We start from the raw sequence: 14,963 nt of genomic DNA on the forward strand, positions 1-14,963 counted from the left end.
TCTGGGTCCCCCGCCTTCCTTCTGGGATTCCCAAGAGTTGATGGGCAGACTTGGAAGAAAAAACACTCCCATTCCTGTTTTTCCACTTCAAGCCCGATATGTTGTGCCCCTCTAGGTTTCTGTGATGTGCGAGACGTCTGCCAGAGCACCGGCAGATTTTCACTTTCAAACCTAATCTTACGACCCTGTTTTGGCGCCACTCCGAACTTCCTGCATTTTAGCCAAATGACAAATGCACTCTGCAGAGCGCAGAGCCAAATGCTCTGAACAAGGGAGGGGTTACAGAGTGTCTGGTGGCCAGGGTCTCTGCACGGTGAGTTCTGCTTCGGTGAGTAGGACGGGGCAGGGGTTTGGGAAAGGCAGGCTTTCTTCAGGGAGGATCTGCACCTGAGGGAGATGAGTGCCAGGGAAGAGGGTTTGTGAGTCCGACCTTGAAGAGGCCCTATTGGTAGGTGGAGCAGGTAGTTTCCTCTGTGAATCCAGAAATCCTCTGTAACATGGCAGGGAGATGGCTGGGGATCCCAGATCAAAGTGATCCAGCCCTCGACGTATCATTTCGGTGAAGGACTTTACCACCAACTGGTCCCTAGCCAGCTGTCCACCACAACCTGCAGCCAGGCTCCTAGGAATGCAGACATTTCCACCAATGACCGTGGAGTTCCCGCCTCACCTCTCAAGGCCGGTTTCATCTCTGACCAGCCACTTCCCAGAGAGTCAGAGGGCCTTCCAGGGGTCACTCCCAGGACCCTCACTCATTCCAGCTACAGGACAATACTTGCAGTCAGGAAGGAGGGTCACTGGGGTCTGAGATGAACTCACCCCACCCCAACACCGCTTCTCTTCCCGAACTGATGGAACCGCGGCTGCTGTTGCCTCACCTAAGCTTTTCCAAGAAGATCAGACCTTTCTCTGAAAATATTTTATTGATAAATTAACTCTGAAAGCGTTCACCTCCCACCCAACTGCTGTAGAGTCTCCTAGATGAGCTATGGACCCTTCTATGGGGAAGGATCACATGGGGGACAGGGAGGCTCACTCATACAGGAATGGGATTCCTGGGTATGGCAGAGGTGGGTTTGGGGACTGAAGCCGGTCTCGAGGTCCTCTGAGGACAGCCCCTCTCACTCAGCACCAGAGTGGGGAGTGGTGGTCAGGAGTGGAGCACCTTGGGGCTTTATTGCTGGTGAATGCCAAGGAAAGTGGGACCCCTGCCAGCCTAGAATTGCAGCAGAGGGCATCAGAGCCCAGGGCTCCAGAGGAGGTGGCACTAATTCCCAATCAACAGAGCCTGGCTGCTGACCCACCCACCCAGGGACCCCTGGATGGAGAAGGAAGCGGGGAGAGGTATCTGAGCCAGGCAGGATTGAGGAAGGGTTACAGTGTGCAGGTCTCGGGGAGAACAGGCGCCAGGAGGGGGCGTAGGCTGGTGCACCTAGGGGGGGCGCCTCTTCACAGGTCTATGGTGTCGCTGCCCACGCTCAGCTCGTCGATCTGTCGGCAGGCGTCCAGGAATTGCTCCTGCAGCAGAGCTTCTGCGGCCTGCAGCTCAAGAGTAGGCTCTGGGGAGTCGCGGGAGGGTGGGGACAGGGCCTGGTAAGAGCCTGAGCCCGGGAGGCTAGGGCTGCTTCCCGAGGGCCGCGGGGGACTGAGGACGCAGACCAGCGGACAGCGTGGAGGCCTGTCGGGGCTGGAGCATAGCAGCATGGACGAGCTGTCCCTCGAAAGTCCGCACAGTGAGCCGGAAGAGGCGCTGCTGCCCGCGGGCCAGGCCCCGGGAGAGGGGAGCTCCTGCGGTGCGGGAGAGCCAAGGGCCTCCTCAGACCTCTCATTGGGTCCGGCCCCGGTCTTCGCCCCCAACGAGGCGGTGCGGTAGAGGCCCAGCCCAGGCAAGGCTTCCCCGTAGGCAGGGCCCTGGAAAAGGCCGGGAGTGAGCAGGGCCTCGCTGCAGAGGGCCTCCTCAATGCTGCGCCGCAGGTTGATTGGGGAGGGCGGGCGGAAATCCACGGTGTAATCGCTGCAGGGGGAGGAGGCCGGAGAAGGGGCCGGGTTGGCCGCCGCGCCTTCGAAGCCCCGGCAGCCGCCTCCCTGGAGTAGGAGGTCGGGGCCCGGCCCCGCCAGGGCGCACAGCTGCAGCAGCTCCGCGTCGCCACGCGCGATGGCGCCACCCAGGGGCTCCTTGTCGGGGGGCCCGGTGACCCAGCCCCCGGGCAGCAGCGGGGCCGCGTGGCCCGGGGACAGGCGGAAGAGCTTGGCCCAGCAGCGCGGCGGCACACGGGGGCTGCAGAGCGCCGGGTAGAGGCCCAGCAGCGCCAACGGGAGCGCGACGCCCACCTCGCCCAAGCGCAGGCCTAGCTGGAAGGCCCACCAGGGCCAGGGGCCCTCCAGGCCAGGTTGGCCGCCATAGCCCAGGGCGTGCAGCACTTCGTAGCCCTGCAGGGCTCCGCTCAGCAGCCCGAAGGTGCCCGCCACCGGGGCTGTGCGGGCCGCGCGCCGCCAGGACTCGCGCGGGGCGAAGGGGCTGCGCGCCTGCGGCAGAGGGGTGGCGCCCTTGAAACCAGACCCTCCCAGGGGCGCTCCGGCCCGCCGCCGCCTTCCCCCCCAGCAGGAGAGCGCCAGCAGGAGCCCAGAAAGGAGGGCGGCGAGGAAGGCGTGCAGTCCGCGGGAGGCGAGCCGCAGGGGCCGCAGCGGGCGGTGGGCCGCGCTCCCGAGGGCGGCGGCGGCCGCCAGCCCCAGCCCCAGGAGCAGGAGCGCGGCCAGCCCGGCGGGACACCGCGGCGGGCGCGGCCGGGCCAGCAGCAGGCAGGCCAGGCCCAGGCCGGCGGCCAGGCAGGGCAGCGGAAGGTCCTGCAGCAGCAGCCAGGCGAGCGGGGGCAGCCGGTCGCGGTGCCCATAGGCGTCGTAGAAGAGCGGGAAGGCCCGCGTGGTCCCGGCCGACAGCAGGAGCAGGTCCAGCAGCGCCAGGCAGGGGGCGCCTGGCGGGCAGCGCCAGGGCAAAAGGGCTAGGGCCAGCAGCGCCAGCAGGGCCACTAGGCCGAAGAGCGTGCCTACCCCGTACACGTGGGCCTCCCAGGCCAGCCCCCAGCGAGCTCTGGCCTCTGCCCAGTCGGCCTCCAGGGTCAGGAAGAAGAGGGCCCTCGGGGCCACAGGAGGCTGCCCCTCGCGTTCAGGCAATTCTCCCACGCTGCAGGACCCTGGCCCACACTCTGGCTGCACGGAAGGCTTCCCAAGGCTGGCAGGAGAGGGGTCATCCGGGCCAGAGGTGGGCCTGGTGGGGTCTGTGGGCAAAGAACGTTTGTCTGAGGCAATTATGCAGCCCTCCTCCTCCCCTCCCCACAGCCGGTGACCTGTATACCAGTCAGAGTCTCATAGCATCTAGGACACCCTTGTCTGAAATACAAGGCTCACCCTCTCAGCTGCTCGCCTTCCCCTCCCCATCAAACTCCTCACACAACACTTTCAGCTCTCATCCCTTCCCCCCCCCACCCCTAACCCACCCCCCCACCCCCGCCCCCTGCTTTGTTCGTTTCCCTTCATCACTCTGTGATTCTACTGAAAAGAGTTTTCAAGAAGCCACAGAACTTTACAACCGGAAGGACCTGGAGAAGCCCCCTCTAGTTCAATCCTCTGACGAGAAAGAAAGCTTGATGAGAACAAAGATTTGTGTTTGCTCTGCTCACATCTGAATCTCCACGCCTAAAATGGTACCTGGCCCAGAGTTGGCGCTGAGCAGATATTCGCTGAATAAATGAATCCTCTTTTTGCCCCATGAAAAAAACACCGAGGCTCTACAGAGAAGCGAAGTGACTTGTCCAAGGTCACAAATCGGCAGAGCTGCCACTAGAATCCAGATTGAAGCACCAGTCTGAGCCTCTTCTCGTGATTCCAGAACTTTTTCATGACACTGATTTGCTTACCTCTTATTCTGTGCCCCTGACTCCCGACTCCCACCTTGGTGCTAAGAGAAGCTTCCCTTGCCCCTTTTCAACTGCCTCCCCCTTTCTGTCCCTTCAGGAATAGCCCCTACACACATATGCATGCAGGCAGCAGAGGGAGAGGTAAGACATTCCCGTCCCCAGCACCTGAGGAGAACACAACCTTTCCCATCCACAGGCCTTCCTGTCTGCCACACCCCCAACCGTTGGCTTACTCATGGCCATCGTCCCCATCCTGACTCAATCACAAAGCCATTGGTCTAAGACCAATATATTAAGACTCTTAATATATAAGCCACTTCAGTTCTCCATTTTATAGGTGACATTGAGATGGACTCCCCGGGGGGTCTCAAGGCTACCCTTGAACTCCCCGGAAGGAACCACTGGGAAGATCATAGTGGGATAAGGTGCCATCTTCGTGAGTGAGCCCCTCAGGTGCCCTAGGGTTTGCTAACTTAGGCCCCTAGCCCCACTCTGTGCACCAACACCTTCCCCACCCTCCCTGGGGAAAGGGAAGTCAAGTCAAAGAGGGTGAGGAGTAAGATCCCTAATTTACTTTCCTGGAGCAAGAGAAGAGTTGGAAAGAGATCCAAGGATTCTTCCCACGGCCAAGCAGCAAAAGAAGATGCTTCAGGCTGAAACTCTCCCTACTCCACCTAGCAAGCTCAGCAGAATGGCAGCTGCAAACACTATGGAGGGAGAAACATGGTGGTGAAGGATGGAGACACCCTGGTGAGGAGGGGAAGGTGCACAGGAGGCAGGTGCAGAGTGAGGGAGGGCGGGTCTTCTGACAGCCAGACCCCTGCCCCAGCAGCCTGGCCGTGCTCCAGCCTTGCCCCAGCTGTACAATATAGGAAGACCCCAGGTGCGCTCCCACCCCCAGGCACTGCCAGCTCAGGCTGGGAACATGCAAAACACAGCAATCCTGAGGACAAGGAAAAGGAGTGAGGGGGGCAGAAAGCAGCTCTGGAGAGAGAGGAGGGGAAGATAGAATCAGACAACTGGGGAGGGCAGAGAGGGAGCAGCCAAAAATTAAATATACACAGCTTGCTGCCTACTGCAAATGGCAGTATGTGCCCTGGTTCCTGTTCCATCACATTCCTCAAGTCTGAATTGGGGAAGAGCACCTATTGCATAAGGCTGTTAGGAGGATAAATGGACGACGTGTCCAAAGCTCCTCCGAGTGCCTGGTGCATAATAAGCATTCGAGATGTGATCGTTGTTGGTATCATCATTATCAGCTAATGTTTATCACCGATCAGTCATCGGTTTGTGTCCGCGGGAGTATGACTATTTCTGGCCTCAAACTAGTTCTTGATTTAACTAACGAAAGGCTGCTGTCTCTCAGCACGTCCTAAACTTGCTTAGGAAGACCACCGTTAGTCAAATGAGCAAACATCAACACATCGTTTCACTGTGCGAACCCTATCTGAAGAACACCATTTGGATGGACTGACCACCCCTGAGTGCCTAATGAAGACACAGACAGGAATTAAAAGGGGAACCATTCAGCTGGGATGGCTTGCTCCTCAGGGGTAGGCATCAGTCCCACATGAACAGGATCAAATACTTGCACCTCCTCCTTCAACCCCCTTCCTTCGTCCTCTCAGATGCTCTTGCCCAACCACTTCTGGAAAGTGGATGAGTTCGCTTGGCGTTTCCTCGGCTTTAGCAGGCTCTGCAGAAAGGCAATGAGACTGTGCCCGGGAGCCCCACAGCCTGAGCCAGCCTGGCACCCCTCACGGCCTCCTCTTTGCTCACTGTGCAGACAAGTACAGCTCTCAGAGGTCTGTCCTACCTCACCTTCCTCTAGCTCCACTTCTTACCCAAGGGCCAAAAGAAACCCCATCTGTCACCTCCGTCCCAAAGCACTGTGGCAAGGAGAGCAAGCATTGAACATTACTGAGAAGCCAGAAGAAAATCAAAAGCAGAAAACAGGCAAAGTGTAGGCGTAGCTCAGGTGTCAGAGGAGGGAGTTCTGAACTAGGAGCATTCCTTCCTTGGGAGACTGGGCATACCCTGTGTACCCGGGGTTGGGCCATGTTGTAGGCAGGGACAGGCAGAGAATACCCAGCTTCTGTCTTTGGAGAGTCCATTTGAGCTCATCCCCTGTTTTCCCACTTGAGGCTTGCCCAGAAAGAGCCCTCGGTCTCCCCCAGAGGAGTCCAGAAGATAGTGACTTCCTAGATCCCTCTCTGGAGGAGCCCTCTCTTACAAGGTAGTCCCACTCTGGCCCTGTGGCCCCTCTTGACCTCGGGGGCAAGAAAGGAGATAGGATGTCAATGTGAGTAATTGGTAAGGTCACAGCTGGCTGGGATGGAGTCAGGGAGAGGGGCCTGCTCGATTTATGGAAAAGTCAGGCCTGATTATCTACCAGCTGCCCAGATCAAAGGGCTGGGGAATCTCTCTCTCCCAATAGAAGCTGTGGTCCATTCAGCGTCCTGGCCCCATTCCTCTCCCCACCCCCACCTCTCGGATCATAGAAGATTGATCCTCTTTGTAAGGGTCACTGGCATTTGAAATACTGGACAACTGTAAAGGGCACAGATGACAGCCAATCAGAATAGATGTCGGCCAGGGTGTCCGGGGAGTGGAGGGGAGGGAGTGCTCAGGGGGCTAAGGCCAGTGGCTACTTATCAACTGGTAGGAAAGTCTTGCGATATGTTAATGGCCTGCACAACTTCTTCCAGCTGCATGCTAGTTCTGTCCAAGGTGAAGGGGACCCAATTCAAAAGAGAGGTCCTAGAGTCAAAGGTTAACCACACCTAGGTTAGAAAGATCCCAGAGGAGACAGGGACTCCCCTTGTCCCCTAATACACTGCTGGCTTGAGCAAGGCCCCTTGGCCTTCTCTTCAAGGGGCCTGTCGCCCTCCTGGGTTTATCTGAGAGAACTAGCCAGGAAGAGGCTGAGTTCCTGCAGCCGTCAGTAAGGAGCGGGGAGGGGGTGGGGCAGCGAGCTGCGCTTCCTCTGATACTGTCCAGACTCATTAAACCTGCCTGGCCAGCACTGTCACCGAGGCTGACAGACCGCCAGCCAGCATCCTTCCCCCGGGGCCACAGAGCCTGCCCCCCACCCCACAGCAGGTCTCTGGATGGGGAGGGGACAGCAGCCTCCTCGCCCACATGCCGGGAGCAGCAGTGACTGTTCCAGAGTGAGCTACAGCCAGGTGCTGTGTTAAGTCCGGAACTGGAAGAAGCTGGGGGACCAGTGCTTTCCACTGCGGAGCTGGTTCCTACTGTGAAGGGCTGAGTGGATTCACAGCTATAGTAAATGCTTTGCAGAACAAGGCTGGGCCTAGGGGTCCCTCTTCGTGGCTCCCTTGGCCTCACCTACCGGAGCCTGAGAGTGCTCTCTGCCCTGTGGGTCATGGTGGCCATCACATCTTGGCGCCAAGGTTGCGGGGTCAGAGAGGTAGGCTCTGGAGGTGCATCTGGGATGCAGTAAAGGCAGAACCAACGTTAACAGCTACTATTTAAGAAACTTCAGCTTCATGCCCAGCCTCATGCCAGGAGCCTACATGCTCTGGAAGCTTCACAATAACAAGATAGGTACTATTATTAAGCCCTAGATACTCGAGCAAATTTAGGCTCAGGAAGAGTTAATAACTTTCCCGAGGTCACCCAGCCAGTTGGTCAGTGAACTGGGATTCTAAGCCAAGTCTCAAGATTCCAGAGCCCCTAGTCTTTCCTCTGCACCACCAGCCTGTCTGGGTGCATGTTCTGAAAGACTCCTTTAAATAAGGGTGGCGTCTGTCTGCTGAAGGTCTTCTCTTCACTGTCTTCCCAATGAGGGGCCCAGTTCTGCCCATATCTGACAACATGTCATGTCAGATCAGACGGCAAAGGAGAGAGCCCCAAGGTTGGGGCGCGGGGTGGGGGGGGGGTGGTGGAGAGGCAGGCCAGGCAGACTGGAGTGAAGGGTGGAGTTGGTACTGAGGCTGTGGGAAATCATGAAGGAGTCCCTGTGTCTGTCTGCCTCTGATACATTTGTCTACATCCTGCGCTGCCTGTGGTTGCAAAACTCCCGGAGGACCATTAACTTAACTCTGTGTGGGACCGTCCCCAGCAACACTTGTTCTCAGACCATTAATATGTATCGCCATGGTGACGATGAAGAGAACGGTGATTATGATTATGATGACAACGAAATAAAAGAGCCCCAGAACGCCAATGAGTGGCTAGCATGTAGTAACTGCTAAATAAATGTCACGTGCAAGTGAACTGGACACTTACCTAGTGATGCTGTTGCAACCGTGACAGACCTTAGGGAAGCAGCTGGGTCCAAAGGGCCTGAGCTTGGGAGCTTTCTCTCCAGGGGGGTGGGGGATGGGGGCACAGTGGTGCCAAAGAACCCTGCAAAAGGAGCACGTGGGGTTCAAGCACTATCCTGCCAGCCAGTCTTGGCCGTTGGGGCTTTGGAGAAAATCCTGTCCTTCCCCAGATCTTGCCCTAAGGGAGCCAATGTATACCGAACAGGAATTGTAGCCACATGTACGCTGGGAGCTAAGCTTCAAGGACCAAATCAGACTCAGTATGGCAAAGAGGGCATTTCCCCATAGGAGCAGTGGCCCGTGTCCCAGGCCCGGGGGGGAAAAGCAACACAGAGTCAAAGAAGACAGGGAGGTCTGATTAGGCCCCTAGCACAGTGCCTGGCACGTAGAAGTGTGCCCTAAGTGTTTGTTGCAACAAAATAAACACTCACCTGGAGAATCGGAAACTCTAGAGGCAGAGCTTGGGGATCGAGTGGGGCCTAGAGGGCTTGGGCCTGAGAAGTTCCGCAGCGGGGACAGAGTAGTGCCGAAGAACCCTGCAAAAGGAGCCCGGGCTGAAGCTTCCTCCTACCTGCCACGCTGCCCGGCAGGGGCTCTTCTCCAGATGGGGTAGGTACTCACCAAAGGGTCCCAAGCGCCCAGCAATCTCTGCCAGGCTGGCCCGCAGGCTGGGCAGCAGGGGCAGCGTTCGATGCCCAAGCGTGGGGGCTGCGCCTGCTCTCAGTGCCATGTCAAACTTCAGCTCCAGCTCGCTCTGGCGGAGCCTGGGAGGACTGGATGGAGGTGCCGTAGCTGTCAGAGCAGTGTCCCAGGTGACAGTGCCCATCCCGGGCTGATAGGGAGCAGTGGGCCGGTCAGTGGGCCCAGAGAGGGGGAATGTGGACTCTGGAGACTGGGAGGAGGCCCAGGGCGTAGAGCTGCCTTCAGCAGAGCCCCACTCCGGGGGGGAGTTCCCAAGGGAGCCCACCAGCAGTTCCCAAATGGGGTCGGTCCTCAGCCCCCTGGCCACCTCTTCCTCTGGCTCCCGGCTGGGCCCAGGAGAGAGCGGCTGGGTCTCTGTGACAGAGATCCCCCAGGCAGCAGCAGGTCCCCGAAGGTGGAATTTGAAGTTAAGTCCCAGGTTGAGAGACAGCATAGAGGCCTCACTCTGAGGTGGTGGGGTCAAAGTGGTGAGAGGGACACCCGAGACGGAGGAGACAGGCTGGGGGCCCACAGGAACAGCAAGCAGGACCCAGCAGAACAGCCCCAGACAGCCATGCCCTGCCATGGCCCCACCTGGCCGTGGGTGGTGGCCTCAGTGGGCAGGGGGCTCAGTTCTTCAGCACCTTTTGAGCTTGAAGATCCTGGAGAGAGGAGAGGCGCTATGAGCGCTCGCTGCCTGGGATCAGATGCCCCAGAGAGAGGTTGCTGATCACAGAGAAGCAGGTGGTGGGGACAGGACGCAAAGGGCTCTGCCCAAGGAGAGTTGCCAGCTCCTCCCTCCATTCAGGCCCAGAACAGATCTCTTCCCTGTGGTTCCCCTTCTCTTCTAGCTAAAGCCCCTCTCCCCAAACCCCTGCTCCCCAACCTGCTCAATCTGGGGGCTGGGGCCTAAAGGCAATCAGCCTCCCTCATTCTCCCTGATAGCTAGGGGGGGCACTCAGACTTCCCGACTCAGATCCTTTCCCTCCCTCTCTTCTGTCTCGCCTCCTGTCCTCCCTCGGATATTTATTGAGGCCTACTACGTGCCAAGCACCCTTCTGCTTGTACAACTGTGAGCAAGCAACACTCATGGAGAAGCCTCACGCTGCTCCCGCCCCCCACCCTGGGCTCCAACCTGAGATGTTGGCACCCTCTCTCACTCAGACCCCAAGGAACACAGGGCCCTGGGAGGGGCAAAGCGCAGAGCCCAGCGATCAGGCTGAGGTGGAGAAGGCAGCCAGGCTCCCGCCAGAGAGGCAGGGTGCCCTGGTCTGGCAGAAGCTGTCCCTTCGGCCTTTCTCCTCTTTCTTGGGGCTTGGCCTGCTCCCTTCCCCTTAACCCTAGAAGTATTTGGGGGGAGGGGCAGCTTGGCCAGCTCCGGCTTCCCGGGGAAGATGGCCAGGCAGGCAAGCCCCGCAAGGGGCTGCTGCAGCCGCGTCCTACCTCCTCCCTGAATACCCCCTCCATGAACACACATCTGGTGGGGGAAGGGGAGGGTGAGCCAGGGATACACGTGCACCCGGCCCCCTTACATCACACACAGCCACACCTAGCACCCGTGACACACTCACCCTTCACACACCCCTGCACACACACGTGTGCACACACCCACATCCGATTCTGCCAAGCCCCCTCCCTCTTAACACGGGTTCAGACCCAAGCTCTGTGAGCTCCCAGCCTCCTCTCTCTCTCTCTCCCTCTCTCTCTCTCACACACACACACACACACGCACACACACGCCTCTCACAGACACGCACAGTGTATACAGTCACACAGAGAGGCACACACACCCCTACACACACATTCACACACTCCGTGCAGACACATCACACACCTTCGTCCCCCTACACACCCACCGCCCCTCGAAGGCTCGCTCGCTCTCTCGCTCACGCTGCTCTCGCCCTCTCTCTCCCCCTGCCCGGACCCGCCGACCTGTTCCTCTCGCTCCCTCCCGCAGGCGGGTCTCCTCTGCCAAGTCCCCCGAGAACCGGAGGTCGCGGCGGCCCAGGCGCCCAGCTGGACAACGCTCCGCCGAGTCTCGCCCGTTCTCTCGGTCGCGCCCGACGCCCCCTCGGCGAGTCCCGGCGACCGCGGCTACGCCGCCACACTGCCCCCGGTCCGGCTTGGCCCTGCCGGCGACCCGCAGCGCGGTCCCCCGCCGCCGGCCCGGTCCGGCCCTGCGCCCCGCGCTCCCTCCCCGCGGCGCCGCCTCCTGGCTGCGAGCCCCCCGCTCCCCGGCAGAGCCGCCCGCGCCGGGCTCCGCGGCAGCCGCGCTCTGACCGCCCTCCCTCCCTCCGCCAGCTTCCCTCGATCCCGCCCCTCCCCCTCCCCCTCCCCCCCGCGGCCCGCCCCCTACCCCGGCCGGCAGGCGGGCGCGCACCGCAGCGCCCAGCGCCGCCGCCTCTGTGCCCGACGCCCCGACGCGCGCTCATTCACCCGGCGCCGCCAATCGGCCGCGGCGAGCGCGGGAGCCTCGCTCTCGGCCCGGCGCCGGCCGCCGCACACTCCCTGGGCGGCCCAGCACACACATCCGCACGCCCTCCTTCCCCGGGAAACACAGCCTTGGGCCGAAGCCCCGCGCGCGCACACGCGTGCACACACACACACACACACACGCGCGCGCGCGCGCGCGCGCGCGCGTACGCGGCAGCCTGCCCCAGGACGGCACCCCGGGCCGGAAGAACCACGGCGTTTGTTAAGCCGTCAGTAGAAGTGTAATATCTCATTAGTCCTCACCACAATCCTCTGGGTGTCCCCATTTCACAGATCGGTAAATTAAGGCTCAGAAAAGTACCGAATTTGCCACAGCTTGTCAGGGACCTCGTACCCAGTCTCTCTGCTGCCCTCTCTACAACCTGGTGGCTTTCGACAGTTGTACCGCTACAGGGGAGTGCCGGCAACACTTCACAGGTGAACTGCAGGATGTCAATCAGTGTGTACCCTTTTTTTTTTTTTTAAACTGATCTCCCCCCAAATACTCAAGAGTTTCAGAAATGTATGCCAGCAAGAATGCTGAGCCTAAACTGCATGTGAGGCGTGGATTATAACTTTTTTCCAGCAAGAGATGAAAGGAGAACAGTGAAGTCAGAGTGTGCAGCTTCAGGAATGTGAAAGCCCAGGCCAAGGCTAACCCAGTGTTGAAGATGACAAATGAGCCCAGTGGTCACTGTGGATACTTTATGGACCCTATTATACTGTCCCAGCGACTGATTTAAGTAGTTCCAGCTCTTCTGTTTGTATTATCTTGGGTCTCTAAATCCCTCCAAGTGTTCCTCCAAAAATGCTAGTATTTAGGGGCGCCCGCTGGCTCTGCCGGTAGAGCATGCGGCTCTTGCTCTCGGGGTTGTGAGTTTGAGCCCCACGTTGGGTGTGGAGATGACTTGAAAATAAAATATTTTAGGGGCGCCTGGGTGGCGCAGTCGGTTGAGCGTGCGACTTCAGCCAGGTCACGATCTCGCGGTCCGGGAGTTCGAGCCCCGCGTCAGGCTCTGGGCTGATGGCTCGGAGCCTGGAGCCTGTTTCCGATTCTGTGTCTCCCTCTGTCTCTGCCCTTCCCCCGTTCATGCTCTGTCTCTCTCTGTCCCAAAAATAAATAAAAACTTTGAAAAAAAAAAAAGAAAATAAAATATTTTAAAAATGCTGAAACAAAATAAAAATAAATACTAGTATTTAAAAGTATCAAGAGAACATAAAACAGGAGGCTCCTTGCAACCCATAAAGCTGTCCTTCAAAATCCAGACATCCCGTTGTGTTCCAAGCATTTGTGCTGGATGCTTTAAGAATATCCTCACTTATTCCTTATCACAAGCCAGAGAGAGAAACATTATTGTCACTGTGCTATGGCCTTGGATGTGACCCTGACCCCTTTTCCATCTCCCCCTCCCCTGCTGCACTGTAAGGTTGGGGAGGGGCTGCTGAAAGAGTTACCTAGGGCAGGTTCTGTCTCAGTCGCAGAGATCTCACATAGAGAGCTCGCGTAGTCATAAAGAGCTCACATAGAGAGATGCCCGGGTTAGGTGCTCAATGAATATTAGATGAGTAAATAACAAACAAATGAATAATTCTGGAGTCCTTTGGACCATGGGTTGTGTTTCAGAAAGGCATCTAGGGCTCACCTTCTCATCACAGAATCCCTTCAATTGGTGTAAGATAAAATCAGGCAACCCACGGATCCCTTTTCCAGGGGATGCCTACGATGAAGGCTGGTATTTCTTCTGGGTCGCTAAACATAACATTGCGAAGGGCATTCCCTGGATGCATCCTCTGGGATCGCTATAGGATCCCTGTTTTAGTAGGGATCCTCCCCCCAGGCCCTTTAGGGGCTGCCTGAAGGCTGCATACTGGGATCCAGCCTCTAGTTTTCTCTCATATACTTAATAAAAGTTATCCTGCTAGAGACACTTCCCTTGAATCCTCCTCATAGAAGGGCTCATTTCCTGCTAATCGTGTTCACTTAAAGACTTCTAAATGGAAAGACAGAAATAAACACACCCCAGAACATTAAAACAGCAATCTTCCATGACCAAGTAGGGTTATTCCCAGGAATTATATTTAAAAAAATATATTGAAAAGGGAAGTTAGGGTTTTGGGTTAAGATGGTGATTAAATGCATATATCTAATTTCACTCCCTCCCCAAACCCCACTAAAATTTCAATAAAGAAATTTTTAAATCAAGAGATAAACCCTGAAGGATGGAGAGAACAGGAAAACAGACAACAGCCACAGAATTTTTGAAGCAGGATGGCAGACAGCCATGCGGTTACTGACTTATCAGCCCTGAGGAAAAAGACATCTCAACTGGCAGTGGGGAAAATGGAGCCAACTTGATTTACATTGCAAGGTTCTCAGAAGGCACACAAACTCCCAACCAAGGTCCCTCTGGAACTGTGGAAGAGGTTGCTAAAATAAAGGCCATGATGAAAAGCAGTTAAATCCCTAGATTTTTTCCCTAACTCCAAGCCAGGGGACTACAAGTCCCTCCCCATCCCAGCCATGGTCTGGAAGATTTTCCTCTGAGGATGGTAAGATAGAGAGGGTAATTGGGGGCGCCTAGGTGGCTCAGTCAGTTAAGGGTCCACCTTCAGTTCATGTCACGATCTCCCAGTTCATGAGTTCGAGCCCCGCATTGGGCTCTCTGCTGTCAGCACAGAGCCTGCTTCAGATCCTCTGTCTCCCTCTCACTCTGCCCCTCTGCCGCGCTCTCTCTCTCTCCCAAAAATAAACATTAAAAAAAAAAAGAGCGTATCTGGATTGGAGAAGCTTCAAATGCATTTGTGAACAGAGATACCATCCTGAAAATACTAAAAACAAGGGGATTAAGTGACCATGTCATATGGCACAGAACCTAGCCTTCCCAAAGTGCTCGGAGTAGGACCTTTGCTGTTTAGGCAGGAAACTGGAAGATTCTACTCTGGGGTATTTCACCAGCCCTAGAGGGAAGACCTAAAGATACTAACATAGAGGTTTCCCCCAAAGCAACCCAGCTGTGTCACCCTACAGTGGCAAATCCAGCCTGTGAGTTGGCTCAGAGTTTTTGACTAGCCCTCTAGCCCTCCACAACCTTAATCATGGCCAAACATTCCCAGACATGCAGGAAATTTTCTAATGCAAAGAGAGAGACAAAACAAACAATAAGAGAAGTAACTTGCAGGAAACAGGTTATACAGAGAGAAGAAAGGGTCCAAAAAGCCCATTTTTAAATTTTTTTTTCAATGTTTTATTTATTTTTGGGACAGAGAGAGACAGAGCATGAACGGGCGAGGGGCAGAGAGAGAGGGAGACACAGAATCGGAAACAGGCTCCAGGCTCTGAGCCATCAGCCCAGAGCCCGACGCGGGGCTCGAACTCACGGACCGCGAGATCGTGACCTGGCTGAAGTCGGACGCTTAACCGACTGCGCCACCCAGGCGCCCCCAAAAAGCCCATTTTTAATATCCCTAGAGAGATAAGACAAGGTAGTACATCTATGAAACAAGAACAATATGCTATACAAAGGAACATCCAGAATATAGCAAGAGCAACAATTGTGTCTCGAAAAATAAAATCATGACAGCAGAAACAAAACGTCAGTAGAAAGGT

General features: G+C 56.9%; 1 protein-coding gene across 4 annotated transcripts; it reads right to left on the bottom strand.

The window, feature by feature from the left end:
- Nucleotides 1-916: 916 nt before the first annotated feature.
- Nucleotides 917-11,379, bottom strand: PRRT4 (proline rich transmembrane protein 4). Of its 4 annotated transcripts, XM_047848733.1 has the most exons (6): nt 10,817-11,085; nt 9,479-9,546; nt 8,825-8,976; nt 8,635-8,739; nt 8,166-8,285; nt 917-3,275 (listed from the first exon to the last, which is right to left on the bottom strand). In XM_047848733.1, the coding sequence occupies exons 3-6, from the start codon at nt 8,931-8,933 to the stop codon at nt 1,450-1,452; spliced, it is 2,160 nt and encodes a 719-aa protein (XP_047704689.1). In that variant the 5' UTR covers nt 8,934-8,976; nt 9,479-9,546; nt 10,817-11,085; the 3' UTR covers nt 917-1,449. The 4 variants fall into 4 exon arrangements, with proteins under 4 accessions (XP_047704689.1, XP_047704687.1, XP_047704688.1 ...); XM_047848731.1 differs by lacking the exon at nt 10,817-11,085 and adding an exon at nt 11,321-11,379 and having other exon boundaries at nt 8,825-9,546; XM_047848732.1 differs by lacking the exon at nt 10,817-11,085 and adding an exon at nt 11,241-11,362 and having other exon boundaries at nt 8,825-9,546.
- Between the last annotated feature and the right edge of the window lie 3,584 nt (nt 11,380-14,963).

This window comes from Prionailurus viverrinus, chromosome A2, assembly GCF_022837055.1.
Source record: "Prionailurus viverrinus isolate Anna chromosome A2, UM_Priviv_1.0, whole genome shotgun sequence".
Classification (NCBI taxonomy): Eukaryota; Metazoa; Chordata; class Mammalia; order Carnivora; family Felidae; genus Prionailurus; species Prionailurus viverrinus.